The 26956-nt window shown below is 50.7% G+C and overlaps 1 protein-coding gene across 5 annotated transcripts in view; it reads left to right on the plus strand.

Annotated features, from left to right (window-relative positions):
- The window catches only part of ELF4 (E74 like ETS transcription factor 4), a 40085-nt gene that overhangs the window by 7107 nt on the left and 6022 nt on the right, over positions 1–26956 (plus strand). For 2 of the 5 annotated variants that reach the window (XM_049872112.1, XM_049872110.1), the window contains 4 exons: positions 19509–19789; positions 24616–24787; positions 25229–25321; positions 26330–26521. In XM_049872112.1, the coding sequence (XP_049728069.1) occupies positions 19718–19789; positions 24616–24787; positions 25229–25321; positions 26330–26521 (529 nt within the window). In that variant the 5' untranslated portion in view covers positions 19509–19717. The other 3 variants (XM_049872114.1, XM_049872115.1, XM_049872113.1) reach the window with 3 other exon arrangements.

The following is a 26956-nucleotide window of genomic DNA, read 5'->3' on the forward strand; positions in this document are numbered from 1 at the left end:
AAAATCAAGATAGTAAATATATCCCTCACCCCCAGAAGCTTCCTCATGCCACTTTGTAATCCCTCCTTCTCATCCCCAAGTGACCACTGATCTGCTTTCTGTCACTGTAGATTAGTTAGCATTTTTGAGAGTTTTACATAAATGGAGTCGTGTATATACATGTATATATATAGTATGTACTCTTTTTTTTTTCTTGCTCTGGTTTCACTCAGCATACTTATTTTAAGATTCATCCATATTGTTGTATATATCAATATTTCATTCCTTTTTATTGCTCAGTAGCATTCCATTGTCTATCCATTCATCAGTTGATAGGCATTGATGGGTTTTTTCCCCCAGTTTTGGGCTATTATAGACAAAGCAGCTATGAATATTTATGGACAAATCTTTCTATGGATTTTGGTTAAATACCTAGGAGTGGAATGACTGGATCATATGGTAGTTGTGTGTTTAGCTATTTAAGAAACAGCCAAACTGTTGTCCAAAATGGCTTCACCATTTTACATTTCCACCAGCAGTGTATGATAGTTCCAGTTGCTCTATATCCTCACCAACACTTGCTATGGTCAGTCTTTTTAATTTTAGCCAATTTTTTTTTAGTAGGTATGAAATGGTATCTCATTGATACAATGTTTCAGATTTTAAGTATCTTTTCTTGTTATTTGTTCTTATTTGTCACCCATATATCTTCTTGAGCAAAGTGTTTGTTTAAATCTTTTGTGCATTTTTAAACTGAGTTGTTTAAATTCTTGTAGTTGAGTTTTGAGAATTCTTTATATACTCTGGATACAAGAACTTTATCAGATACCTGCTTTGTAAAGATATTTTCTCCTGGCCTATGGCTTGTCTTTCATTCTCTTCACAGTGTCTTTTAAAGAGCAAAAGGTTTTAATTTTGATGCAGTCCAGTTTCTCATTTTTCCCTTTTGTGGATCATGCTTTTGGTGTTGTATTTAAGAATTCTTTATCTAGGCCTAAGTCACAAATATTTTCTCTTATGTTTTCTTCTAGAACTTTTATAGTTTTAGGTTTACATTTAGGTCTATGATACATTTTGTGTTAATTTTTGTATATAGTGAGAGGTATGGATCCAAGTTATTATTTTTTGCATATGGATATCCAATTGTTCGAGCACCATTTGTTGAAAAGGCTATCCTTAGTCTACTGCAATTCCTTTGCACCTTTGTAAAAAGTCAGTTGTCCTTATATACCTGGGCTTATTTCTGGACTCTATATTCTGTTTCATTAATTTGTTTATCTTTATACCAATACCACACTGTTTTGATTACTGTAGCATTATAATGATTCTTGGAATCAGGTAGTGTTAGCCCTCCAACTTTGTTCTTCTTTTTCAAAGTTATTTTTTTGACTATTTTAAGTCCTTTGCAATTCCACATGAATTTTAGGGTCAGACTGTCAGTGTCATTTTCTTTTAATACTTGAATTTATTCTATTTACATTAATTGTTGTAACAGATATGCTTGGACTTGCTTTTATAATCTTGTTTGTCCCTGATATCATTTTAGAAGATGCTTATCTTTCATTGATATTCTTAGGCTAAAGAGTTCCTTAAGTTTACTATCTGTCTGTAAAATAGGACTATTTATTGTTTGCTCTTAATTTATAGCACATTTTCATGAATGTGTCTGTGATTATCTGCTCTATACATGACTTTATAGATGTCAGTCATATGCCTTTTCAGCCTCGTCTATCTAGACAACAAAAGTCTTCTTTAAAAAGTTTACCTTCCTGCAGTTATCATCATACCCCATTCTCTTGAACCATTTTAGTTCTCTAGAGCTGATCCAGAATAATGAATTCTTTCCTGAGGCTCCAGTGATCAGATCTGGGCCTAGTATTCCCAGGGTGGAAAGACTGTGGTTTGGTACAAAGAGAGAAATACTTTGATGATGACCTGGCCATCAATTATCTTCTCGATGCTGTTTGAAATAAATGACTCTAGCTGGTAGATGTTGCCCCTAATAGAGGCTTGGAGCAAGGGAGGAAAAGTAATGTTTGAGCCCTGGAGACCTTTGCCCCCTAACTCTGCCCCACCCCCACCCTTAGACTATAGCCCTCAAATCTCTCAGGACCTGTGTTCTCTTTTCTAGAGGTCTCATGCAGGTTGAGCATTTACATGGACGTCATTCATGAATGCCCAGGCCTATGTTAGAGTCAGGAGAAGATGAATTAGGCCTTTATCCCATGGATTTTACTGCCTATTGGAGAAAAAAGACATACACATGAAATGATCAAAGAGCAATTCAAGACTTTGTGGAATTAAGAGATCTTGTGGTAGAATTTAAGGGCTATGGGAGTTTAAAGAAGGGGGTTATGGGTGGGAACTATATTTCTCAGGGCGTAACCAGCTCCATTGGGTTGAGGGACTTGATTGGGATCTTGCTGGATGGGCACTATTTGATTAGCCAAAAAGGAGCAGCAAAGGCATGGCAGGCCTGAGAAACTCTGTGAATGAGCCTGGAATGTTCCCTCAGGGGACCATGAGGAGACCACTGGGCTTGAAGCCCAGGCTTGAGTTGGGAAATCATGGGAAATAAGGCTGAGTAGGTAGGGTGGGGTCAGACTATGAGGGACCTTTGGAAACCAAGCAGATGGTTTGGACTCTAAGGCTCTGCTGGGTACAGCTGGTGTGACCACAGCCATAGATCTAAATGTGCGCCCTGGGGTAGGAGCTGGCCCTGGTTCAGAGGCTGAGGGAGGAGCTAGTCAGAGGCAGGGCCAAGACTGGAACTTCATCTTCCTCAGTCCCAGTCAAGTGGGTTTTCTGTTGTACCAGGCCTAGTTTTTAGCTTTGCAAAGGGCTTTCACAGTCACTCCGTATACCTTCCTAATAGAGACCACAAGCAGGGGAAGTAGATGGCAAAGGCCAGCTCGCTCCACGGTTAATAGTGTGACGGGAGGCAGAGCTGCAGAAAAGCACTCCCTAGTTCACCTACCCACTGGTGGGCCCCACTGCTTGCCCCAGAGCCACTCTTGAGTTATAGCACGGTAGCTCCAGATGGCCTCTTAAAATGCAACTGTGTTAAGGAGAGAAGTGACACATTAACCTAATGCCAGCTATTAGTGCATTAACACGAAATGGTTTATGATTTTTCTGAGTGGCAGGGGTGCAGATTCCTGGGGGATGGGATGGTGACCTGCAAGTTTCGATAGAAGGGAGACGCATGCAGCCCTGACTGCTGCTAGGGTCAGTGAATACTCTGCGTCGTGTGAGGACAGTAGTCGGGGCGAGGGAGGCCTGAGGCCGCAAGGGCCACGTAACATGGCATGCCTGTGGTTGCACAGGCCGTTAATGGCAAAATTGCCCGAGCAGAGTTTTTCCAAACTTTCCCACCCAAGTGCCCCAAACTATTGGATTGTATCCTAGGGACCTAGGAGGACATAGCCAGTTGTCACTGAGTCAGTTATGACTTACGGCGACCCCAGGTGTGTCGGAGTAGAATTGCACTCTATAGGGTTTTCAGTGGCTGAATTTTTGGAGGTAGATCGCCAGGTCTTTCTTCTGAGGCGCCTCTGGGGGGACTCCAACCTCCAATCTTTCGGTTAGAAACTAGGCATGTTAACTATTTGCCCCACCCAGGGATTCTTAGAAGGACGTAGTCTTGTAACATTTCTTTCAAGTATGGTATTGTATCCTAAGTGTGAATTTTGTAATCTACTGCCTAAAATATTGATGATTATTTAAATAAAAAATATTTGAAGTGTTTTTCATTGAATAAATTGGAAGCCCCTGGAAGACTGGCCGAGCTGGTACTGCGGCTTTCACTCCTAGGCTGGGGCTTGGTCAGTGTTTACAAGCAAACCCTGTTCTTGGGGGATCCTGAGCAGGTCAGAACTTGACCTTTCAGGATCTTGGCCATTAGTGCACTATGTTTGTTTGTCTGCTGTCCCCATGTCTGTCCCCCTCCTTGGTTCATACCCAGTTGATAGAAAAATCTAGGCCCTTGTGTTCTGGGGGAAAGTCATTTGACTTGTTCAGCAGTTAGCTCTGAGCCTTTGGGTGGGTGAGCAGGTCTCAGTGTGGGGTGGAGACAGCTTGGGATTCATGAGACTCTGAAGTCCTGGCCCCCAGGACTTCCCTGTCTCACCTCCTCCACCATGCTCAGCCCTCAACCCCTCATTCAGCCCCACCTTTAGCTTGGAGTGTTTAAGGTGCTCTCCAGTTTGCCCTTGTTCATCTCCCGCTGGCTGGGGACAGAAGAGCCTCCTCCAAGGTGCTCCAGGCCGAAGTGAGCCTCCTCAGCAACGCCAGCGCCTCCTTGCTGTCCCCATAGCCTGCAGATAGAGAAGATGACAATTTAACAAGAACACATGCCCTACTCAGATTGGGCCAGCTGGAGAAAGCACTATGAATATTCAGGTTTCACTCTGGCAGGCAGAGCCGCAGGCACGGAGGGCCTGTGCCAGGCAGCAGGTCTTTGTCCACACCCCCTGCCTTCCAGGGACAGGGAGAAGGCTCCAGGCTGCGGGTGCCTGTAGTGACGAAACCAGAACAGGTAGGGCCCTAGGCTGGCTGTCTGGGCTAGGTGGGGCGAGGCAGCCGATGGGCGAGGCCCAGATTCCCCAGGCTGATAAGGCAGCCTGTAAACACCCAGCAAGGGGAGGGGGCAGAGGGCAGGCAACCAGATGGCAGGAGTGGGGGGGGACCGGAGCCCAGGCCTCACTGCAGGAAGTGGGGCTTGATGTGGAAACATCCTGTCCAGCGGGGGCTAGACTGGTGGCCATCAGCATTTACTCCCTCCACCATGGAGGCAAGTTCAAGCCCAAGGTGGGGCTCCCTGGGCACCAGGCCAAGAACCTGGTTCCTGACATCTCCAAAGGACATGATCAATGGGTCTCAATTATGGGTGGCTCCCCCACCCAGCACTGCTGGGGGAAAATCAGAACCAAGCTACCTCCCATGGAGATGCTCAGCAGTAGAATTGTCTGAGAGAAGTTGACTCTCACGAGAAAATCCGCATCATCACCATCAGTGAAGAGCATTGATTCCAAGTCAAGTTGTCTGGTGTGGAAGGCCTCTTGCCACGCTTCAAGAGGAACCTCATAACTGACGCTCAGTTCTACGCTGACTTGCAGGGCTTTATAATTAGAACCTTGGAGTGGCAGAGCCTTTAGCAAGGGATCACCAAGCTCATCTACTTCACTTTACAGATGGGAAACTGAAACCCAGAAAGGAACAGGGATTGGCCACATTAATGGCAGACCTGAAATGAAAACCCCTGTCCTAGCACATTCACCACTGCCTACCCTGTTGCTTGGAGCCCTGATGGCCCAGTGGTTAAGAGCTCAGTTGCCAACCAAAAGGCCAGCAGTTTGAATCCACCAGCCACTCCTTGGAAACCCTATGCCGACACTCCTACCTGTCCCATAGAGTTGCTATGAGTCGGTATCAACCCGACGGCAACAAGTTTGGTTTTTGTTTTTTATCCTGTTGCTTAGGAGGCAGTGGTGGAATTCTCACCTTCTATATGGGAGACCCAGTTTCCATTCCCAGCCATCACCCGCCTGTCAGTGGAGGCTTGCATCTTGCTATGATGCTAAGCAGGTTTCACTGGAGCTTCTAGACTAAGGCAGACTAGGAAGAAAGGCCTGGCAATCTGCTTCCAAAAATCAGCCAATGAAAATCCCATGGATTATAATGGCCCAATCCACAACTGATCATGGGGAAGGCAACATTTTTCTTTCTGTTGTGAACGGGGTTGCTGTAAGTCGGGGGCTGACTTGATGGCACCTTTAGGTCCAGCCCCAAACCCTCATGCACAGGGCTGGATTGGCCTTGCTCACTCACCAGAACTTGCATAGGGTTATGGAGGGGCTGGGGGGAGGGGGGAAGAGCCTCAGAGTCGCAAAGCGGGAGACCTGGTGTCTGGCCTGAGCTGCTCTGTTAACTTGTGTGTGGCCTTGGGTAAGCTGCTGCCCTTCTCTGGGCTCCAGTTGTTGTTGTTGTTTTAAATAACTGCCTTATTGAGATATATTTCACATACTGTTCAATTCACCCATTTCAGGTGTACAGTTCAGTAGTTTTTAGTATATTCACAGAGTTGTGCAACCATCACCCCTATCTAATTCTAGAACATTTTTATCACCTCGGAAAGAAACCCTGTACCCATGAGCAATCACTCCCTATTTCCCTCTAACCCCTGGGCCTCAGTTTTGAAGAGGCATTTGCTATGGAAGTGTCTTGGAAACAAAACAGCAATGTTGTTTAGGCAGATGCTTACAATGTTGTTTAGCCCAGCTTACTGGGAACTTAGATACTTAAAGACCCTACCACAGAGAAGAATTGGGTGGGCCCAGTGATCAAGCCCTTGGCCACAGGCCTGGCACATATGAGGTGCTCAGGGCTGACTTTCCATAAATATTTGAATAAACATGTGAACCAACACCCCAAGATAACCAGACTTACATTATGTGTAAGCTGAGAGCAAGTGTATATTTATGGGGCAGGGACCGTGCCATGGCTGCTCCAGGTCTGAGGCCAGACTACGAGGAACTCTCTGGAAACAGTTGGCCCCAGAGGTTCAGGAATAGAGTCAGCCTCCCATATCAACAGTGCTGGAAGCCCCCCACTCCACAATTCCTTTCCTCCACAGCTGGCCATAGGAACTCAAACCATTACCATTTTGGTGCAGACTTGACCCAGGAAGTTAGGATTCACTTATTAGAAAGAGCTTTGGTTGAGATCGAAGCCTCCAGGTGGATGGGACACAGGCCTGAGAAGCTTATGCCTAGGGGGCATCAAAGAGGTTCTGAGCCTTCAAAGTTAGGTGCTGCGAGCAAGCCCTGAGCTCGGGATCATAGCGGATAATCTTCAGCCTGGGGCAGTGGGAAAAGGATGGACTTTGAGGTCAAAGTTAGATGGCCCTGGTTTGACTTCGGCCTACACTCTTAACTGGCACCATGACCTTGGTCATGTTACTTCATCTTTTCTGAGCCTTATTTCTATTGTTTTTGAAATGGAAATTCGAAAACAGAATTACGAAAATAGATTTCAATTAAAACAAAGCTCAAAGAGTTTAGTCTTTGGAAATAAACCAGGGTTTAAACCATAGTTCTGCCACTTACCAGCTACTTTGTAGGGATGTTGTAAGAATTAAAGGAGATAGATATGGTATGTAAAGTGCCTGGCACCGCACCAGCCCCACAGCATGGATCCAATCAATGTGAATTCCCACCACCTTCCCTATGCTCCATCCTGTCTCACCTGGTCATTTGTACTCTTTGGCCCCCTCCCTGCAAAGCTAGAGAAGCAACTTGAAGTGACAGCCGAAACAAAAAAAAAAAAAAAGGAGAGTGCAAAAGAAAAGCTTGCCCACGTTTAAACAGATAACCAAACCCCCTGCCCATCCCCCACCAGGGTACATGGCAGAGACCACCCCACCGTGGCCACATCTGCCGTCCTGGGCAGAGCACTAGCTCAGATCAGTGCCAGCCTCACAAGTGCTTCCACCCCTCTGCCAGGCTAGATGTCCTTTCCAAACATGTGCCACCAGCTTTGAGTCAGGCTGTAACCAAATCCTGACTCTGGGTGTGCTCTGCAGATGTGGGGAGGGGCTGGCAGGAGCCCAGGTGCACATCCAGATGTTGTCTCTGAGGCTTCCTTGGCATCCCTCACACCAGCTGTGGAACCCTATTTACGCAAACTTGCAGGGGTGGAGAGGCAGGCTTGGGTTGTGCAGGCACTCCCCTCGGGGCAATGAGGCCCTGTGGCCAGGGGGCCAGGCTCCTATTTGTCCTTGGGGGCATGGAGGGAAAGGGGACAGGGAAAAGTGGAACTCTGCTCTCTTGAGAGGTGGCCTGTCTGGGCAGAACTTTTGGCCAAAGGTGCAAGAGGATGACCCTTCAGAGCCGAGAGAGGTATCAAGACTATCTTCCCATCCATATATTTACTGGCCCATCCAGAACCATAATTCCTAGGGGTCCCCTTGGCTTCTCTCACTGCTCTTTGACCCTCACAGAACACTATCACAACAGGGGGCTATGTCCATCTGCCACTAGGCCTCCATCCTAGGCATCAAGGCTTCTGGAATCATTATCATGTAGTTCAGAGCTGTCCCCAGGAGGAGTGGCAAGTGGGCAGAGGCCCAGGACCTCAGGCTGCTGTTGTTGTTCTGACCCATCACCTTGGGAAACCTCGGGCACACGGTCCTACTGCTAGGAGCCCCACCTTGCAAGGGCAACTGGGAGGTATTTACAAGCATGTGTCACCACACCACATCAGCAGCTGCTACCGAATGGGAGAGTTCCCTGTTCTATAACCTAGAAAATGCCACTACCCTTGACCTACATGTAATACAATACTTTGCTTTTCACTCTTGCCTCTGTTCATTGGTGCCAGGGTTAAGCCCTCTGCAAAACTATGAAGTGACATTGATTTCAGCGTCATCTGCCCCTCCAAATCAGCCCCCCCTCATCCTCTTGCTTCAACTCCTCCTCCATCTGAAGCCACCCAGGGCCGGCCCCTACTGGACATTGCCCTCAGCCACAGCATTTATATTCCTCTTTTCCATCCAACCCTTCCAGGGCCAGGCTCACTCTGCCCCCCAAGTTGAGAACTAGCTAAAATGACAAACTCACTTCTACTCATCTCGTAACAGGAGAGGGTTTACACAGACAGCCTCAGTCTCCCTCCCAGGAAAGACATCCCTCTCTACCCACTCCCCGAGCCTGAAGAGCCTGAAGCATGGTGGTAGAGGAGCTGCCGGGGGGCTGGGGCATCCCCTTGTGTAGACAGCTGTCTCCTCAGCCTTCCTGCGAGGGATCCTCCCCTCTCTGCACTCTCTGACCTGCGTGGGGCAGGGGTGGGGCTGGGAGGGCCAGCAGGCCCTGGAGGGGAAACTGCTGAAACCCCTGGGACAGGAAGTGGCAGAGAGGGGCTGTTTCCTCTGGCAGAGCAGGGGTGCGGTGAGACCTGGCCCTATCTCCTGCTTCATTGTCTGCTGTAGGCCCCAGGAGGGTGGGGAGAGGTGGGAGCCCTTCTTTCTCCACCCCCAACCCAAAGTGGAGGCTTTTGGCCCACCAGAATGGGGCGGAGGGGGGTACTTTTTCAGAGGAGGCCATCTTCATTTTGCAGGGAGAGGAATTCAGAGCAAAGGGCAGACAGGTCAGCAGAGGGGAAGGGAGGGGTGCTGCAGGTGAGTATGGAGTGAGGGGGGCCCACAGTCGCAGCGGAAAACCACGGCTGGGCAAAGGAACCTTCTGTGAGCCCTGCCCTGAGACTAAAATATCAGGGCTCTGCCACTCACAACTGTGTGAGTTGGAAAGGCAGCACATTGCTGAGTCCAAATCACAAGGCTAGAAAGGGCCTTAGACCACCTAGGCCAACCTCCTACTTGTGCAGATGAGGAAAGCGAGGCCCACAAAGCGGAAGTGACTTGCTCAAGTTCACGTCAGGAATCAGGGGCAGAGCCAAGGCCAGAGCTCAGATCAGCTAACCCCAAACCAGGACTTTCTTTGATGAAAATCTACCACATTTGTGTTTTGTGGCCCACATCTCCCTCCAGGCACCTCTACTTCCAAGTGCTGTATGATATTCTTCTCAGAAAATGAGCTTGAATTTATTCACACTGAAGGGAGGGAGGGTGAAGCCTTTAGTCCAAGAGTTCAGCAAACTTCCTGTAAAGAGCCAGATAGTAAATACTTCAGACTTTGCGGGCCATACAGTCTCTGTCACAACTACTCAACTCTACTGCTGTAGCAAGAAAGCAGCATAGACATTTATATAAATGAATGAGCGTGGCTGTGTTCCAATAAAACTTTATTTATGGACACTGAAATGTGAATGTCATATAATTTTCATGTGTCTCAAAATATTATTCTTCTTTTGGTTTTTTCCCAACTATTTCAAAATGGAAATTCTTTGCACTTTGAAGCTTTGGAATTTCAAGATAAAAAAAGTAAAAACCATTCTTAGCTCACAGACTGTATAAAAACACACAGCAGGTGATATTTGGCTGGGGGGGCATAGTTTGCTGACCCCTACTCAGTGGCGTCAGTAGGCTTGGTGTCACCCAGTGCGGTAGGTAACTCATGGTGTCAACTCCCATGGACCTATGCCCGTACTAGACCATACAGAATCCTGAGTAATGTTTTTTGTACTAATGTCACCCGTAAATCATAATTCCCGTAGGTCACTGGATGTAACGGCAATAGTAGTGACATAAACAACTAGCAACATTAAAATGACACCTTTAAGTTACAACATCATACGCACAGCCTAAATGTACTTACCTAGTTTCATGTGGTTAAAGTGAAAATTTGGTAAGAAAACAATAAAATTCGCAGCAAAAACGTACATCGAAATCATGTTCATTTTTAACAGTAAACTTTACAGTTACAGGAGATACATTAAGGCATTAGGTCGGAAAGCTGGATTGAGAGAGTGGGAGGCAGAGCCAGCCAGGCAATCTGAGTGAGCAATAATTTCTGCTCTCAGATCATCCACCTCCTCTCTTCTCCTCTCTACCCAGGTTGGTACTGGCGATTTTGTTTTTAAGTTTGATTATTTTTCTTCACTTGGGAGTTTTAGAAAATTTAAATCAACCTCTCCTCTCTTGGAGTGTTTCCACCGGTTGCAAGGTCCCGGGAATCTCTGCCTCTGGAGGGAGGGAGGGAAGCGGGGAGTTGTTCTCCAAGCTGAGCTGCTCAGTCCAGGGCTCCAGAGGGCCGGGCTGTTTGGGATGTCGTTGGCAGTCTTTTTCCCTCTCGGGCTGTGTCTCCGTTTTCTCGAGCTCCAGAAGAGGTGCGTGCATGTGCGCGCCTGTGTGCATGACCCGCGGAGCCGCCGGGTGCGCGGGCGCCGGGCCGGGCGCGGGAGCGGCGCGCGCGCCCCATGGCCGGCTGGTGGGGAGTTTGGTGTCATCCCCTCTGACAATGTCACTCGGTGCAGTCCGCGCTCCCCTAGTTGACGCCACTGCCCCTATTTTAGTCTAAAATAGTGTGTTGTGAGAAGGAGCGAACATACCAGGTGAGGAGGAAGCAGGTAATCCTCTGAAAAGGAGGTGACATTTGCTTTAGATCTTGAAGGGCGTGTGGGCATTGGACCCGCAGAGATTGGGGACGGGCATGTCAGGCCAAGGGGACAGCGTGAAGGAAGGCACGGCGGAAGGAAGTCACTGTGAAAGTAGAATGTGCTCTGTACATTTTGGCCTCGACAGAGGGCGGGGCTGGCTTTGCTGAAGATGCTGAGACAATGAGGAGGGGAGGGAAAAGGGTGGCCTGGGAGTCACAGCGCCCAGCTGTGTGACCTTGAGCAAGTCATTTCCCCTCCCTCATGGACTCGGTGCCTGAAGTTGGAGAATAAGAGGGATGGATGGAGCGATCTTTCAGGACTCCCGATTCAAGGAGAGGCTTTCAAGAGTGTGGGTAAGTGGGAAGAAGGAACCCCAGGAGCCTGTGAGGAACTCTGGTGCAGAAGCCTCTCTCCCTGTCCAGCCAGGCCCTGATCGGTGGTCTTTCCATCTTACCCTTTCTTGCCCCCTCGCTTCTGCGGAGGGAACACTGGAGTGCGGGCCTTGCACCTCTGCCTTTTGCTTTTGTGGCCTGGGAAGTGACTGGCGAGGGAAGGAGACATTTGGACAGGGCACCATCCAGCGCGAAGCAGGCAGCGAGGCTGGGGACCCGATTTAGGCCCCTCCCACGTAGGGGAGTCCGGGATCCGGGCGTCAGTTTCTAGGGCACGCGCTGGCAGGGGCCTTGACAAAGAACGCTGTCCCTCCAATAAAAGTTATCTGACTTAATGTTGATGCCGAGTCACATATTACCCCCAGCTTCTAAAAAACCCACTAATTAATTTAATTAGTCTCTGGTCAGTGTTCCTGTTCCTCCCTCCCTCCCTTCCCCAACAATAAAAGCAAGCAGGCCTTCCCTGGGCGGGGCGGGGGCGGGGTGTGTGCCATTTGAAGCCGTCGCTTGCTCCTTCGGCGCCTGCAACTCCCTGCCACAGTCCTGGGGCGGGATTATCGCCCGTGCCAGGCCAGGCCTGCTCCTTTGGCCACTAAATGCCTGTCTAGGCCTCTCTCACCCTGCAGCCCCGGCCCCAGACAAGACAAGGGTTAGCAAAAAAAAAAAAAAACTCTTCAGGGCCCTCTCTTCCCCTCCTTAATCCTGGGTTTTTCGAGATAATCCCAACTTCAAAACGTCCAAACTGAACTGGCCTTCTTACCCTATCTCCTGCCCCAATCGCTATCTTTGAACATTCTTCCAGTGAGAACAGGCTACACAGCTTGGTGTCTCTGCAGCTCATGTATTGCCCCATAGTCTGTCTGTTTTTTTTTCTGGCAGGGTGGCTCTGGGATTCACTCCTGGGTTCTAGCTGCCTGGCCTGGTCTCCTTTCATCTCCTCCATCCACAGAGCCACTCACATGCCCAGATCAAACTGATCTTCTTAAAGACCTGCTTCCTTTATGCCCCTACCTTGCTCAAGAATCTACAGTAGCTCCCAGTTGCTTCCCATATAAAGTTCAAATTCCACTGCCTGGTACATCTAGGCCCTCTCCACTTATCTAGTTCATTTCTCTGACTCCCCAGTCAACTCCTTCCTCTCCCCCTATAATCAAATTGGTTTCTTCTCCCTACTATCAACTGTATAACCCATTGCTGTTGAGTGGATTGTGACTCACAGCGACCCTATAGGGCAGAGTAGAACTGCCCCATAGGGTTTCCAAGGAGTGGCTGGTGGATTCGAACTGCTGACCTCTTGGTTAGCAGCTGTAGTACTTAACCACTACGCCACCAGGGTTTCCATCAATTGTATAGTTGTGGATTATGACCCCCCTTGGCCTTCATTTCGTTCCACCACCTCTGTCTCCCCTTTATTTCTCTCCATTTATGTAAAGACATGCTGAATACTTAGTGAGCAGCCACAGCCAAAATGACCCAAATCAGACCAGCCAATAACTGCAAAGCACTTTCATGACCTAACAAAGAGGTTTCTCCTATGTGAATTCATTGGCTTTCTACAACGGTCCCTTGAGCTAGGTAGGATGTCGTTATCCCTGTTTTACAGATGAAGACAGCGAGGCTCAGGGGTCCTGGGACCTACCTAAACCCCAGGACAAAGCTGAATCTTTGGGCTGGGAAGCCTGCGTTCTTATAGTCTGCAGGAACTTCTGGGGCCCTCTCCCAGGCTATGGTTGGCAGCCCATCATACTGGGGTTCTTTCTCAGACTTGCCTTTGGCCCCTGAGCTGAAGCGGTCCTATTTCCTGCAGTGTCGTGTCCCCCCCCCCCCCCCCCCCCCCCCCCCCCCGCCTCCTCCCCAGCCACTGTCTTGTTCATCACTTTCCAGAAGTACTCCTCCTTGGAGCCTTAGAGGTGAGGATGCAGTGGCCGCAGGCACCCCTAGGGGGTGCTCTTTTGGTTTTCTCAGGCAAAGCCCAGAGGAGACTGGGCCAGCTGAGGAAATTAGGTTCCTTTTGTCGGTAACCCTCCCCGGCCTCTTCCTCCTCCTCGCCTATTGGGGCTTCTGTAGTGCTCTTCTTGCCACATAACCACAGTCAAAGGGCTGGGGCGGGGTGAAGGTGGCAAGGACGGGGGGCACTGGGAGCCTTCCACCAACCGCAGCAGCCTGCCCCTCTGGTAGGGCCCCCAACCCAGGTGAGGAGTTGAGGAGTTGGTCTCTTTCAAGCCAACAGCTGGAACTCTCCAGCCCCACTCTGCCTATGTTCAGGAGCCAGTGGGGGACTTTGGGGGCTTAATGGGGTCCCCAGTCCCCCCACCCCGTTGCTCTCAGGAAGATCACCTGAAACTCCTTATCTGACTGAGTGCTTTTTAACTTTCAAAGTGCTTTCCCACCGCCATCTTCGTTCTCCTGGTGAGCCTGTGCTAAGCCTGGATTAGCCGCAGCACTCATCTACTTTAAGGAGGAGCAAAACCGCAGCCCAGAAAGGTGGCTAACTGTTCCAGGGTCACACATCTAGGTGGGATGCAGCCATGAGAGGACCCCCCCTGTGCACACTCTGGGTGGGCCTATGGGTCTCCTGGAGGAAAAGAGAGGACATCTCTTTGCCTACCCTCTGCTACAGCCTAACCACCCCTCCTCTGGGGCCAGTCAGGGCCTGCGAAGGTAGAGGCAGGACTAAAGGCTGAGAAAGAAGGTAGGGGGCAGTTGACAAAGAGTTCAGGGCCAGCCTCACCATCCCAATGGTAACAAGCCCTATGCTAGAATCAGGCAGTAACTGAGAGGCAAGGAAGGAAACTAGGTTTCTTGTAAATACACACAGAGAAACCCCAACCAACAGAGCTTGCAAAACCTTTATTTTTTTCCCTCCCTCTTCCTGATTTCATCTCAAATGGAGGGGGTGGTGGAAAGAAAGGAATAGAGGAGGAGCTGACAAAATAGCTGTGACCAGGGCCCCTTCTCTGAGGGGCCCCTTCCTTCCCAAAGAGGAAGATTTAGCTGGCTGATTAGAGTCCAGCCCTAATTGGGTCAAGGTCTTGAGTTTGAGTCCCATGGACGGGTTAATTCTACTCTGCCCATGACTACAGATTGGACCTCTGACTCCGGCCCTCTGTTTCTTAAATACACGCCACTGGTCACGCGGTACAGCAGAAGGATTTGCAGGACTGTTTTTAAGGAGAGGGTACAGCTGTTCCCAGGGTAGTTTCCATTTTGTTTGTGGTTGTGGGGGAGGGGTGTTGAGGGAGTGGGAAATGGCATGAAGGAAATTGTCACTTCCTTTCCAGAGAATTCCAGAAAGGTTTCATGGAGGACAAGGTATTTCAGGAGTGATAACTGCCTCCAAGGGGACCGAGGACTATAGAAGGAGAATTCAGCTTTGTGGCCCAGGTGACCATCTGGCCCCCATGTTTCTTGGCAGGTGTGGAACTGCCACGCGTGTTACCAGTAATTCTGTGAGAGCCATTGGCTCAGCGGAATGGGCGTAGATTTAAACTCACTCTACAGGGACTGTGGACGTGGCTTTCACATAGGGGCTGTTTCCTGTAGGGGAGGCCCAGCTGGGTGGGCGCTGGACACTGCTTGATGTGTTCCAGTGACAGCCCCAGAAAGGGTCTGTGCATCTGAAGGGGGCCCAGCTGTGGTGAGGCTGAAGCAGCCCAAACCACTTCTATTTTGCTTTGGTTTTGAAATGCAGTCAGAACCACAGAGAGCCAGAGGCGTGCATTTGTAGGCCAGTGACGGCGCCCCCTCACCTGTTCACTCACTCACTCTGGTGGCACACAGGCTCACACACAGCATCCAGGGGCCATGTACTCTCCCAAAGGCTTCACTTGCTGCCCATGCAGGCCAGGGCCTGGGAGCCAGGGACCCTGCAGGGCCTCAAAGGGAGCAGTGCTCTTGCCACCTTGGGAGTGGACTTTGACTGGAGCCAGCTGTGCGTTGTGCAGTGATGGGGCAGGGCAGGGGGCGGGGATTCACCACCAGTTGCTAAGGGCTCCCAGAGACCTCAATTCCTTGAGCCAAGTGTCTGTGTGTGCCCCCAGCCCCCCACTCAGCTGGCCACTCAGTGTCCAGGGCTCTAGGCCACTGAAGCTGCGTCCCAGCCAAAGGGCTCTTGTAAGGATGCCAGAGAGGGGAGCCCCTGGTGTGGGCCTCTCTGGCCTCCAGTGGGGCGGGCCTTCTGTGGTGGTGGCTTCTTTGGTTTCAGGTTCCTGGGAGAGGGAGGTTATTTTGAGGGACTGGGGGGGGTCACTCCTCTACAGGGGAGAGTGAGTGAACATGCAAACGAGCAGGGCATCTCCCCACCTCTCACTTTCAAATCCTCAAACGTCTGAAGGGGGAGGGAGAAGCTTTCTGGCCTGGAAGATTCCGTTGGGGAGGGGGAGGATTTTCTTAGCCTTGGCCAAGAGAGTAGGACAGCTACTTCCACCTTCTACCCCCTCCAAACATCCCCCTCCCCCCATCCTAGCTTCAGGCTAGAGCCTGGGGCAGACTGAGATCTCCAGTGTCATTCTTGGGTGCTGAGTACAATCTCACAACCCTGGACAAGTGGAACTTGCACCCGCCAAGTCCAGAATTTAGGCTTTTAAACTTGTGGGACAGATGGAAAAAAGCAATTGGATTAGCCCCTTCCTTTTATTTCAAACCTTTTTTTTTCATGTAGACTGTCAAGGGTTCCATCCAATACTGCGTCCTGCATTGGAGGCCTTCCCTTCCCCACCCCACCCGCAACAGAGTGGGACTTTGTGGGGCTCACCCCCCAGGATCCGTGGGCCACATACTTATCGTTGATGGTACTGTCTTCCTGGGAAGCATCCAACTTGGAATTTGCTGTGTAGGGGGGTCAGGGGGCCTGACCTGCCCGCCTCCATCCTACGCCCATCCTCACAGCAGAGGAACAGCGGCTTTCAGCCAGTATCAGCCTCGGTTTGTCATTCTCACGAAGCACCGCGGGCTGGCCTAGAGGAGGAGGAACCGATGACTTAGCTTGCGGTGCCACGGGCCAGACCAGGGCAGCTCTTTGACACACAGAGGCTCTCCCCCACCCATGTTCCCACACTCGGGACACATGCACACCTCCCGCACTGGTGCATACCTACAGGGTGTTGGCGCACCCACCGCAAACATAGAGTGTGCCCCCATGTAACTAGCAATGCACAAATGTACAGCTGTGACACACGTATGGTGGTGCAAGGGTTATGCACTCGGCTGCTAACTGAAAGGGTGGCAGTTTGAACCCGCCCAGCAGCTCCGCAGGAGAAAGGCCTGGTGACATGCTCCCGTAAAGATTAAAGGTTACAGCCTTGCAAACCCTATGGGGCAGTTCTACTCTGTCACATAGGGTCGTTGTGAGTTGGAATCAACTTGACGGCAGCTAACAACAACAACAACAGCGCTCATGTAGTGCAGTCACAGAGTGCATGACCCCCCGCCCTGCACCCAGTGCACACATGGGTACCCTCCTTGCTCCATTCATTCATTTATTGATGCATTCATTCCACATCCGCTACATGACAGCCCTGGTGCAGGGTGCTGAGGCTTCACCAATGACCAGCACACAGTCATCCCTGCCCTCAGGGAAGCCACTGTCTATTGGGGGAAGTGCGTGGATGTTCCCCGGGCAGCGGGCAGCAGGCAGCGCTGGTAACCTAGCAGACTTGAAATACTGATCTGTGCGGAGAAGCCAGAAATGAGCAGACCTGGAGGGAAGGGCCATAGCGAAATGACCTTGGGGTGCAGGGAGAACAGCCACAGGAGTTTCGTGTTTAGACAAAGTGGGATTAGGTGAAAGCGATCCCCTTTCGTTTGACTAGTAAGCAAATGCTGCTGGGGGCAGAAAAACAGGCCTGTGGGAGGGTGGGGAGCCGGGGAATGCAGACCTTGGGGCACTTGGGCTAGGAGAGACAGACCTTCCAAGCATAAATGGCCCTGACAGGCTTCGCTGGCTATGGGAGACCACGTCACAGGCAAGGTCTGTCGGGGTGGGGGAGGGGTGGCACTCAGAGCCAAGATGGTGCCCCCACTGCCTCTCTAGCAGGGACCTAGCAGGGTCAGGCTCTCACTCACCCGCAGAGAAACTCAGACCTGCCAGGTTGAGTTGAGCGACTTCTCGAGGTTTTTTGGGGGGTGGGTGGAAAGGTGTGGGAGTGGGGGTGGGGGTGGGGAGAGGGTGGAGCCAGCCCTGTGGGCTAACGGAAAGGAAGTGGGAGAGGCCTGGGTGTCTCCTGTGGGGGAAAGCGGTCATCAGGGAGGTCACCCGTGGTCCCCTCCCTTTCCTCCCCTTTCCCCCTTTCTGCAGTTCCTCATTTCTTTCCAGGCAAGGAGAAGGTTTTGCCACCCTGGCACTGCCCAGGACATGTCAAGGAGGTAGGGGTCAAGTGTGTTGAGCATACTGTGTGCATGGACCCAGTTCTTTAGGTGCTCAAGATCGAACCAGGCTGTCAATACAGAACACACACACACACACACACACACACAAACAGAGACACGTGAATATCACTAAAATCAACCTTAAGGGCCAGGGCGGGGGGCGGGGGGCAGCAGTGGTTCAATGATAGAATTCTCACCTTCCATGTGGGAGATCCAAGTTCGATTCCCAGCCAATGCACCTCAAGTGCAGCCCTGCCCGTCTTTCAGTGGGGGACTACAGTGTGGCTATGGTGCAGCAGAGCTTCCAGACAAAGACAGACTAGGAGAAAAGACCTGGCAATCTACTCCCAAAAATTAGCCAATGAAAATCCTACGGATCACAATGGTCAGTCTGAATCCATCTATGGGAATGGTACAGGACCGGGCAGCATTTTGTTCTATTGTGCACAGGGTCGCCATGAGTCAGGGACCAACTCAAAGGCAGCTAACAAGAATAAGGGCTAAAGACGTGGTACCTAGAAGTGGAGAAGCCCGTGATAAGGGCCTGATGGACAGGGCAGGCTGCTGGGGAGGAAGGTCTGAGTGGGAGCGAGGGCTTTGGGAGGTAGGAGGCAGGGGTATGACCATTGAGACCACGTTGAAGAGCCGCAATGGGGTTGACAGTATTGAGTGGAGACACAGGAAACCATGGGAGGCTGAATGACACCTGAGTGTCTGGCGCAGACTGTGAGCACGAGAGGCATTCAGGGAGCAGAGTGTGTGTGGGTGGGTGGGGGGGGGGCTGCAGCAGACAGAGATTTCCTGGAAAAGGGCTGAGCCAGCGCCCTGGAGGATGGGGAAGGTTCCGCCGGCCCCTCCCCCAGCCGGGGCTCTCCTCACAAGTTCCCAGGGTGACAGTTCAGTCTTGAAACTGAAAGCAAAGCTGAACCAAGAACACAAACCCACACACAGCACCGAAGGTCATCTTCTCCGGCGCTGGTGGCGGTAGTGCACTGGTGAGCACCCAGGACATCTGGCCCACGTGTCCCTCTGTCCCCAGACCCTCTGGAGGCATGGTCAGGTCTGAGTCCCTTGCCTGAGAGCTGGGTCTGACACAACATAACCCCCATGGCGAGACCCTTCTTCCTCTGGACTCCACCTCTCAGCGCTAATGTGCCTCTACTCCCCAGGTGGCCTGAGACAATGTCAACCAGAGCCAGGCAGAGTCTGCACGAGCGCTCTGCCCACCCACAAGGCCCCACCAACATCCCTCACACAAGATTCCTTCCCAAGCCAAGGAGATTTTAGGGATTCCTCTTGTCCTCCTTGAGGCCAGGCCTGGCTTCTTCGTGGCTGCACCCTGGGGATTAGTCTTGGAGGAAGGCAGAGCCCAAAGTCCCTCGATCTGTCACCTTCTCTGGAAGAAGATGGGGAGGGGGCGAGTAGGAGGCTGTGTGTTTTCAGGGCTGGCTCAGGATGCCGATGCTGGCGACCCGGGCTGGCACCAAGGCTTGGCCACTTTCTACTAGAGGTGATGGGCTGGCTTCCTCTCTTCTCCCTTGTTCTTTACCTGTCTTCTTTCCTCTCCTTCCCCTTTCTTCTCCCGCGTTCCTCCCTTTCTGCCTTCCTTCTTCTGGCAGTCTGCCCTGGCATGGGCAGGTCCCTCTGGTTCACTAGCTGTCCTAAAAGCTTCGCTCTAGGAAGGTGACTTACTGATGGCCCCCATTTCTCTTCTCTTAGGTCTATCCTGCGGTTGGCCCAGCCCAGCATGCAGCCCTGAGCCTGGCTTAGGCTAATACCGACTCCAGCTCTCTGCAGCCCCTATTTTACTGTGGTTCAGGGTGTAGGCTCTAGGCTCCGAGGTATTCTAGCAGCTTCTCTTCATCAAGAAAACCCCGCAGCTCCAGAGGGCCCTGCAAATCCCGCTACCAGCTCTCTGAGAAGGCAGCATGGCTATTACCCTGCAGCCCAGTGACCTGATCTTTGAGTTTGCAAGCAACGGGATGGATGACATCCACCAGGTATGGCCCCAGAGACCAAGGCACGGTCAGCTAGCATGGACAATCAGACAGACAGGCAGACAGACAGGGATCCAGCCAGCTTGACGGCTGGCCAGTCAAAACATATTGACCAAGCACCTACTATGCTTAGAGTGCTGTGCCTGCTTGCCGACCAGACTGTGCACCAGCTATTCACTCATGTGGCCAGTCAGTAGGCACTGGGCAGTCATTTAGTGAGCCAGTTGTCTGTGTGCAATTATGTGGCACGTGCAGCAACCAAGCCAGCAAAGCAGCTGCTAAGTAGATCAGCTGAGCTGTTGGCCAGTCAGCAGCGTGGATTGAGTGCACAAGGTGTGGACTGACAACCAGATGATCTTTTGGCCACTTCCCTCCACCCCTGGTGTCACAGTGAGAAAGCTGCTGGGATGACCACATAGCAAGAGGGAGCACTGCCAGCTGGAAGAAACTTCAGGGTGGAGTCCAACCCCTGGCGTCTGTAAACTCATGTCTCTAGCCCTGTTGACGGGCCCTCACATGACCGTCTTTTTGGCCTCAATAAACTGGAAATGGGGTCTTTTGATGGGAGAGAGTTGGAAACTAGGACAGGATTGTGGTGCTTACATCCTCGCTGCTCCATGCCTTGCCCTGCATTGGGGCCAAGAGGGCACCATTTTCTGGGCACTCATTGGATGGTGTCCTGGCACACTCACTGCCACCCTCCACTCCTTCCACAAAATGAAGAAAGAAGAAATGGAAGATTAGGAGTCAGGAGCCCTGGGTTCTGATCCCAGTTTGGCTACAGCGTCATCTAGACAAGTCCTGTCCCTACCATATCTGGGCTACCAAATCCCTCTCTTCACAAAGAGGGGATCCAGCTGGATTATCCATCTCTAGAAGCCCTGATGGCAAAGTGGCTAAGTGCTCAGCTGCTAACTGAACAGTCAGTAGGTCAAACCTACCAGCTGCTCCATGAGAGAAAGATGTGGCAATCTGCTCCCGTTAAGATTATAGCCTTGGAAACCCTAAAGGGCAGTTCTGCTCTGTCTTATAGGATCACGATGAGTCGGAATTGACTTGATGGCAATGGGGTTTTTTTTTTTTTTTTTTGGAAGGGCATGGTAGCCTAACTCTGCTCTTTATCCTAAATCCCTGGATGGATAACTTTTGTCCAGTGTCCAGCGGCCTGCCAAAGGCTGCCCCCTAGTGGGGCTTTTAGCACATTGTACTTTCTATCCAGCTGTTCCATACCCTTGTGGTGGAGCAATTTTATTAAATACCTCTGGTGTGCCTAGCCCCATGAAAAGCATCGTGTGGGGAGAAGGGAAGAAAAAAATCTAACCTTACCTGGGCTCTCAATGCTATTTGTCCTTTTTTACTCGTTTCTAGTCTGCTCAATGGAGAGCACCTGGGTGGTGCAAATGGTTAAGTGCTCAACTACTAGCCAAAAGCTTGGCGGTTTGAATCCAGCCACAGGTGCCTCGGAAGACAGGCCTGGCAATCTGCTTCTGAAAGGTCACAGCCATTGAAAACCCTATGGAGAACAGTTCTACTTTGACACCCTTGGGGTCACCTGCCATGAGTCTGAGTTGACAGCAACTGGTTTGTTTTTCCCCCCATAACTAGTGGCTAGCATACAGATACCACAGCTCTAGAATCCAGGGCTTTAATTGCTATACCCGACTGCCTGCCTCAGTATGTCCTCTCTGAGACCCATTGGAATTTGGCTTGGGACCCCAGCACTCCCCTGAAACTGCTCTAGCCAGCATGACTGCCCAGTGGCCAGACCCAGAGGCCTTTGATCAATTGTTATCCTTCCAGATATCTCAAGAACATTGACAAAACTGACCGTTCTCAGTCTTTTTTCATGAAGAATTAAAAATTCTCATTAAAGAAAATTTGGGAAATACGGAAAACTGGAGAAAAGGGGGGAAAAAATCACCCAAAGTCCCACAATCAAAATATAACCATTATAAACATTCTAGTGTATTTCCTTTTATGTCTAATTTTTTTTTTAAAGTTGCAGTCACACTCTTTTTTCATTTAGTTTAGCCTAATTTCCCTGGGTGGTGCAAATGGCCAACACATTTGGCTGCCAACACGAAAAGCAGGCAGTTTGAGTCCACCTAGAGGTGCCTCGGAAGAAAGGCCTGGTGATCTACTTCTGAAAAGTCAGCCAATGGAAACACTATGGAGCACAGTTCTACCCTGACACACGGGGGTCGCCATGAGTCGGAATCGACTGGATGGCAACTGGTTACTGGTTTCACTGTAACACAACTGTGCTCTCCAGGGGCCTGAGTCTCATCCTGATAAGTTCATCCACTCCGAGGGGTTCAGTGACCACCAGTTCCCTTTTGAGCACTCAGGAACGTATTTCTGGCTCCATTGATAGGCATCTCTATTTTAGATATCCCACAGGTCTCAAACTCACCGTATCCACACCTTGTACCGCTTACTTTTCTCCACAAACACGCTCTTCCAAGGTCCTGGGTGATACAAACGGTTTGCACTCAGCTGATAACCAAAAGGTTGGTGGTACAAACCCACCCAGCTGCACTGTGGAAGAAACAGGCCTGACAACCTGTGTAAAGATTACAGCCAAGTACACCCTATGGAAAGGAGCCCTCGTGGCATAGTGGTTAAGCACTTGGCTGCAAACTGAAAGGTTAACCAAAAGGTCAGCGGTTCAAACCCCCCAGCTGCTCTGAAGGAGAAAGATTTGGCAGCCTGATTCCTTAACTCTATGGGGCAGTTCTACTCTGTCCTATAGGCTCGCTATGAGTCAGAATCGACTTGACGGCAATGGGTTTGGGTTTGGGTTTTTTAAATCCTATGGAGCAGTTCTACTCTCTAACAATGGGGTCTCCAAAGTCACAAACCCACAACCAAAACAAAATCAACAACAAACCTGCTCCTCCTCCTCCTGGATTCTCCATTAACATGAGCTGTATCCCCACTCCCCTGGCCATTGACTCAAGCGGGAAACATGAAATGCTCTCCCCCTCCAGGCAGTTACTGCACCCTGGCCTTTCTACGCTTGTGATGTCTCTGTTCTTCATCTTCTTTGCCACCGTCATTGCCACAGACTTCGCCCTAAACTGACCACACTCTGAGCCCCTAACCCTGGCTGAGAACTGGGTCCACCACCCTGACTATAGGCTGAGGCCCTCACCCTTGCCATTGACTAATCCTTTCCCACTGCCCTCAGAATGAACCTGACCCTTCCCACAGCCTGAGCTCTTACCCTGGCCACAGATTAACTCAGAACTACAACCAATTAAAAATGCCTGCCCTTGACTGAGTGCAGGCAGTGCAGAGCCAACCCCTTTCTGTTAAGAACCCATGCAAATGTGTGGGCATGCAAACATATATTAGGACTAAAACAAGGGCACCCACCTCCTCTGTTATTGAACATTATTCTGGAAGTATTGGCCGATAAAACTGAACAAGAGAGTCAATAAGAGAACCACATGGTGGAAAATAGGAGGGAAAATTAGATTTATTTCCTTATTTTAAAAAAAAAAAACTCATTGCCGTCGAGTCGATTCCAACTCATAATGCCCCTATAGGACAGAGTAGAACCGCCCCCATAGGGTTTCCAAGGCTGTAAGTCTTTCCGGAAGTAGACTACCACATCTTTCTCCCGTGGAGCGGCTGGTGGGTTCAAACCACCAACCTTTTGGTTAGCAGCCGAGCGTTTAACCACTGCTCCACCAAGGCTCTTTGTTTCCTGATAATATGGTTGCACGCCTGGTAAACCTAGTTCAATAAGATGGCTGGTTAATAAATAAACAGATGAGAGAAAGAGAGACAGAGATGTTTAAAAGGTTTCATGTAACAAGCAATAACCAATAGTATCAGGATCACGCAGCATCCAATTAGGAAAACAGAAACTATGCCAGTTATTTCAACAGAGAGTAATTAATATAAGGAGCGCTGGCGGCCTAAGGGTTAAGTGCTTGCTCGGCTACTAAATGAAAGGTTGGTGGTTTAAAGTCACCCAGCGGCTCCAAGGGAGCAAGACCTGACGATCTGCTCCCGTAACAATTACAGCCTAGAAAACCCTATGGGGCAGTTCTACTCTGTCACGTGGGGTCATTATGAGTCAGAATCGACTCAGTAGCACCTAACAACAGTAGCAATTAATATAAGGAATCGGTTAAACAAGAACTAGAGAACAGAACAGGTGAAAAGGGGAGTGTGGTAGGCAGAAGAATGCCCCCCCCCACCAAAATGTGAATATGCTAATCCCCAGAACCAATGAATATGTAAGGTTACCTGGCAAGGGGAAATGAGGTTGCTAAGTTTGCTAATCAGCTGACCTTAAGATAGGGAGAGTACCCTGGATTATCAAGGTGGGCCCAATGTCATCATTAGGGTCCTTATAAGTGAAGGAGGGAGGCAGACGAAGAATAAGAGAGATGGCAGCCTGAAAAGGACTTAGCTCAGTGTTGCTGGCTTTGAAGATGGAGGAAGGGGCCACAAGCCAAGGAATGCAGGCAGCCTCTAGAAGCTGGAAAAGGTGAGGAAAGGGATGCTCTCCTAGCACCTCTGGAAGGGCCCTCCTAACAGCTTGATTTTAGCCCAGTGAGGCCTGTGTTGGACTTCTGACCTCCAGAACTGTATGATAATAAATTTATGTTGTTTTGAGCCACTAAAAAAAATGAAAAAGAACCCATGCAAAGTATCACCAAGTGATGTTGGACACAGGGCAATATCATCCTCTACAGAGGACAGCCCTTCAGGGCTCCCAAAATTAGGAATTGCACGAAAGGCCAGATTCTTGAAGGGAGGGCTTTCTAGAAGAGGTGGATGGGCCTTAAACCAGATTCCTATCTTCTCCATAGTTGGAAGACCCCTCAGTGTTCCCAGCCGTGATCGTGGAGCAGGTACCCTACCCCGAATTACTGCATCTGTACTCAGGCCTGGAGCTGGATGACGTTCACAATGGCATTCTAACGGATGGGACCTTGTGCATGACGGAGAATCAGATCCTGGAGGGCAGGTTTTTGTTGGCAGGTCTGTCCCCTTCCCGGGCAGGGTAGGACTGGCGGAGGAGAGAGGGGTTCTGTCTTCAGGGACCAGTAGCCCACAATGGCTCCTAGTGACCCCAGGCAGCATGGGCAAGGCCCCCAACAGTTGGAAATTAAGGAGGGTGGTTAGGATGAGCAAAAGGTGGTGCTGTTTCACAGAGGAGGGGACCATCTTAGCGGATTCATGATCTTTAGAGATGGGGTGGAAAAATGAGGAATGGAGGCCAGCTGGGAAGCTGTGGAGAAAAAGGTGAAGAGTTATGGCAGGTAGGGCACTGATCCTTTCAGGCTGTCCTGTGGGACCTCTGCTTACTTGGCTCCTTAACACCACCATCTGGGTTGGCCCTGATCCTAGTTGTACCCCCGCCCTGTGCCCTATGTCCTGAGGAGACTTTTTCTCTCTCTCCCCTCTTCAACCTGTGGTCAGATGACAATGAAGCAACCTCGCCCTCCATGTCAACCACCGAAGTCTTGCTCAATGTGGAATCTCCCAACGATGTCCTGGATGAGAAGCAGATCTGTAAGTTGGAACCCCAGTCCTTTTCCTAGACTGACCGCTCAAGGCAACCCAAAATTCCGTTCTTAAATATTACCTAACATTATTGGACTTTCAGGCACGTGTACTCACACCCACCACTATATATGTAGACACACTCTTGAGCTGTGACTGGAATGGGAGAGAGTCAAGGGGGAGCTGTAGACACAGAAATGGTGGCCAGTGGCTTTGCCAGCCTCTCCGCTCTCTTGCCTGGCCCCCAGGGAGAGAAAGAGATGTAGGCTATGACTGAGTTGGGGCACTCATCGAGGATACTTAGAAATGAACCAGTCTAGGAACCTCCTCATCCCTTCCCTGTTATCAGAGGCCAGCTCCTAGGAGGGCTCAGATCCCTGCTGATCCCACCTGGCCCCTACCTTCCCAGACAGCTCCCAAGGCAGTCTCCACCCCAGTCACCCCCCTGGCATATGCCCTAATGCCACAGGGGAATCTCTTGCCTGACCCACCCTTTCTCAAGGGGGCGCTGTGATAACACTGGGGAAAGGAAGTCCGGAAGCTGAAAGCGAAGAGTCCTAGTGTTTCTAATCCTGACTCTGTCACAGTATTCATCCTGGATTCACCACGTCTTTCCTGAGTGCCGACAGGTCTTGCTGTGTGACCTCGGGCACATGCCTTGCCATCTCTGGGTCTCAGTTAAGCAGAGGAATTGGGTGACTGAGTTCTGAGGCCCCTTCAAGTTGTAAACTGAGTGAATGACTAATCAAGGTGGCTCTTTACCCTGGGTGCCATCCTGGAACTTCCCCACCACCACCAGTGGCCTCTCGATGTGGCGGTGGTGATTGGGGCAGCTTGCGCCCACAGCTCTGCAGATGTCTCCTCCCCTCAGGATGGAAGGCACCTGAGGCATTCTCAGGTGTGTCCTGCATCAGAGGCTGCATGGAACAGCACCCCCTTTCCATGGGCCCGCCCTTCTCTCTGACCTTGGGAGACCCTGCTCCCGGCCTCACTCACCTCAGGTCTTTCCCCTTGCAGTCAGCACCTCCGAAATGATTCCAGACTCAGACACTGCTCCAGCCGTCTCTCTGCCCAGCTACCTGTTTCCTGCCTCTGAGCCCGAGGCCCTGAACAGGGAGGGTGACACTGGTGGCCAGGAGGTGCACTCTCTGGAGGAGAAGAGCCTCAGAGAGGAGAACGCCAAGAAGACTGGGAAATCAAAGAAGAGAAGTAAGCGTGTGTGGGGGGGGGCATGTATGTGTCTGGGGGGGGGTTGGGCAGTGGGTGTGGGGGTGAGGGAGACCATAAGGGAGGACTGGGCTGAGGCTTATGGTCACATTAAGAGGTCGACTCTGGTATGCCAGGGAGGTCCTAAAAGGCGCCCCCTGTGTAATGCCTGGCCCTCATGGGCTGGCCTGCCCAAAGCCGGCCGTTTCTCCCCCAGCTCCTGTCTACTCCACATAGATGTAAGCTCTTCCAGACATGCAGAGGATCCCAATGGGCTGAGGCGTAGGCTGGGAGTTCGGACCCCAGGCTTGCACCTCGGGGGGCCTCTGCCTTTCAAAGATGAGTCATATACCATGTCCTTATCTTCCTTCTGTGGAGCTTATGAAGTTGAGGTCAGACATAGGAGAGGACTTTGGGCTTTCCCAAGCCCTGGTGTTA

Source organism: Elephas maximus, chromosome X (assembly GCF_024166365.1).
Source record: "Elephas maximus indicus isolate mEleMax1 chromosome X, mEleMax1 primary haplotype, whole genome shotgun sequence".
Taxonomy (NCBI): domain Eukaryota; kingdom Metazoa; phylum Chordata; class Mammalia; order Proboscidea; family Elephantidae; genus Elephas; species Elephas maximus.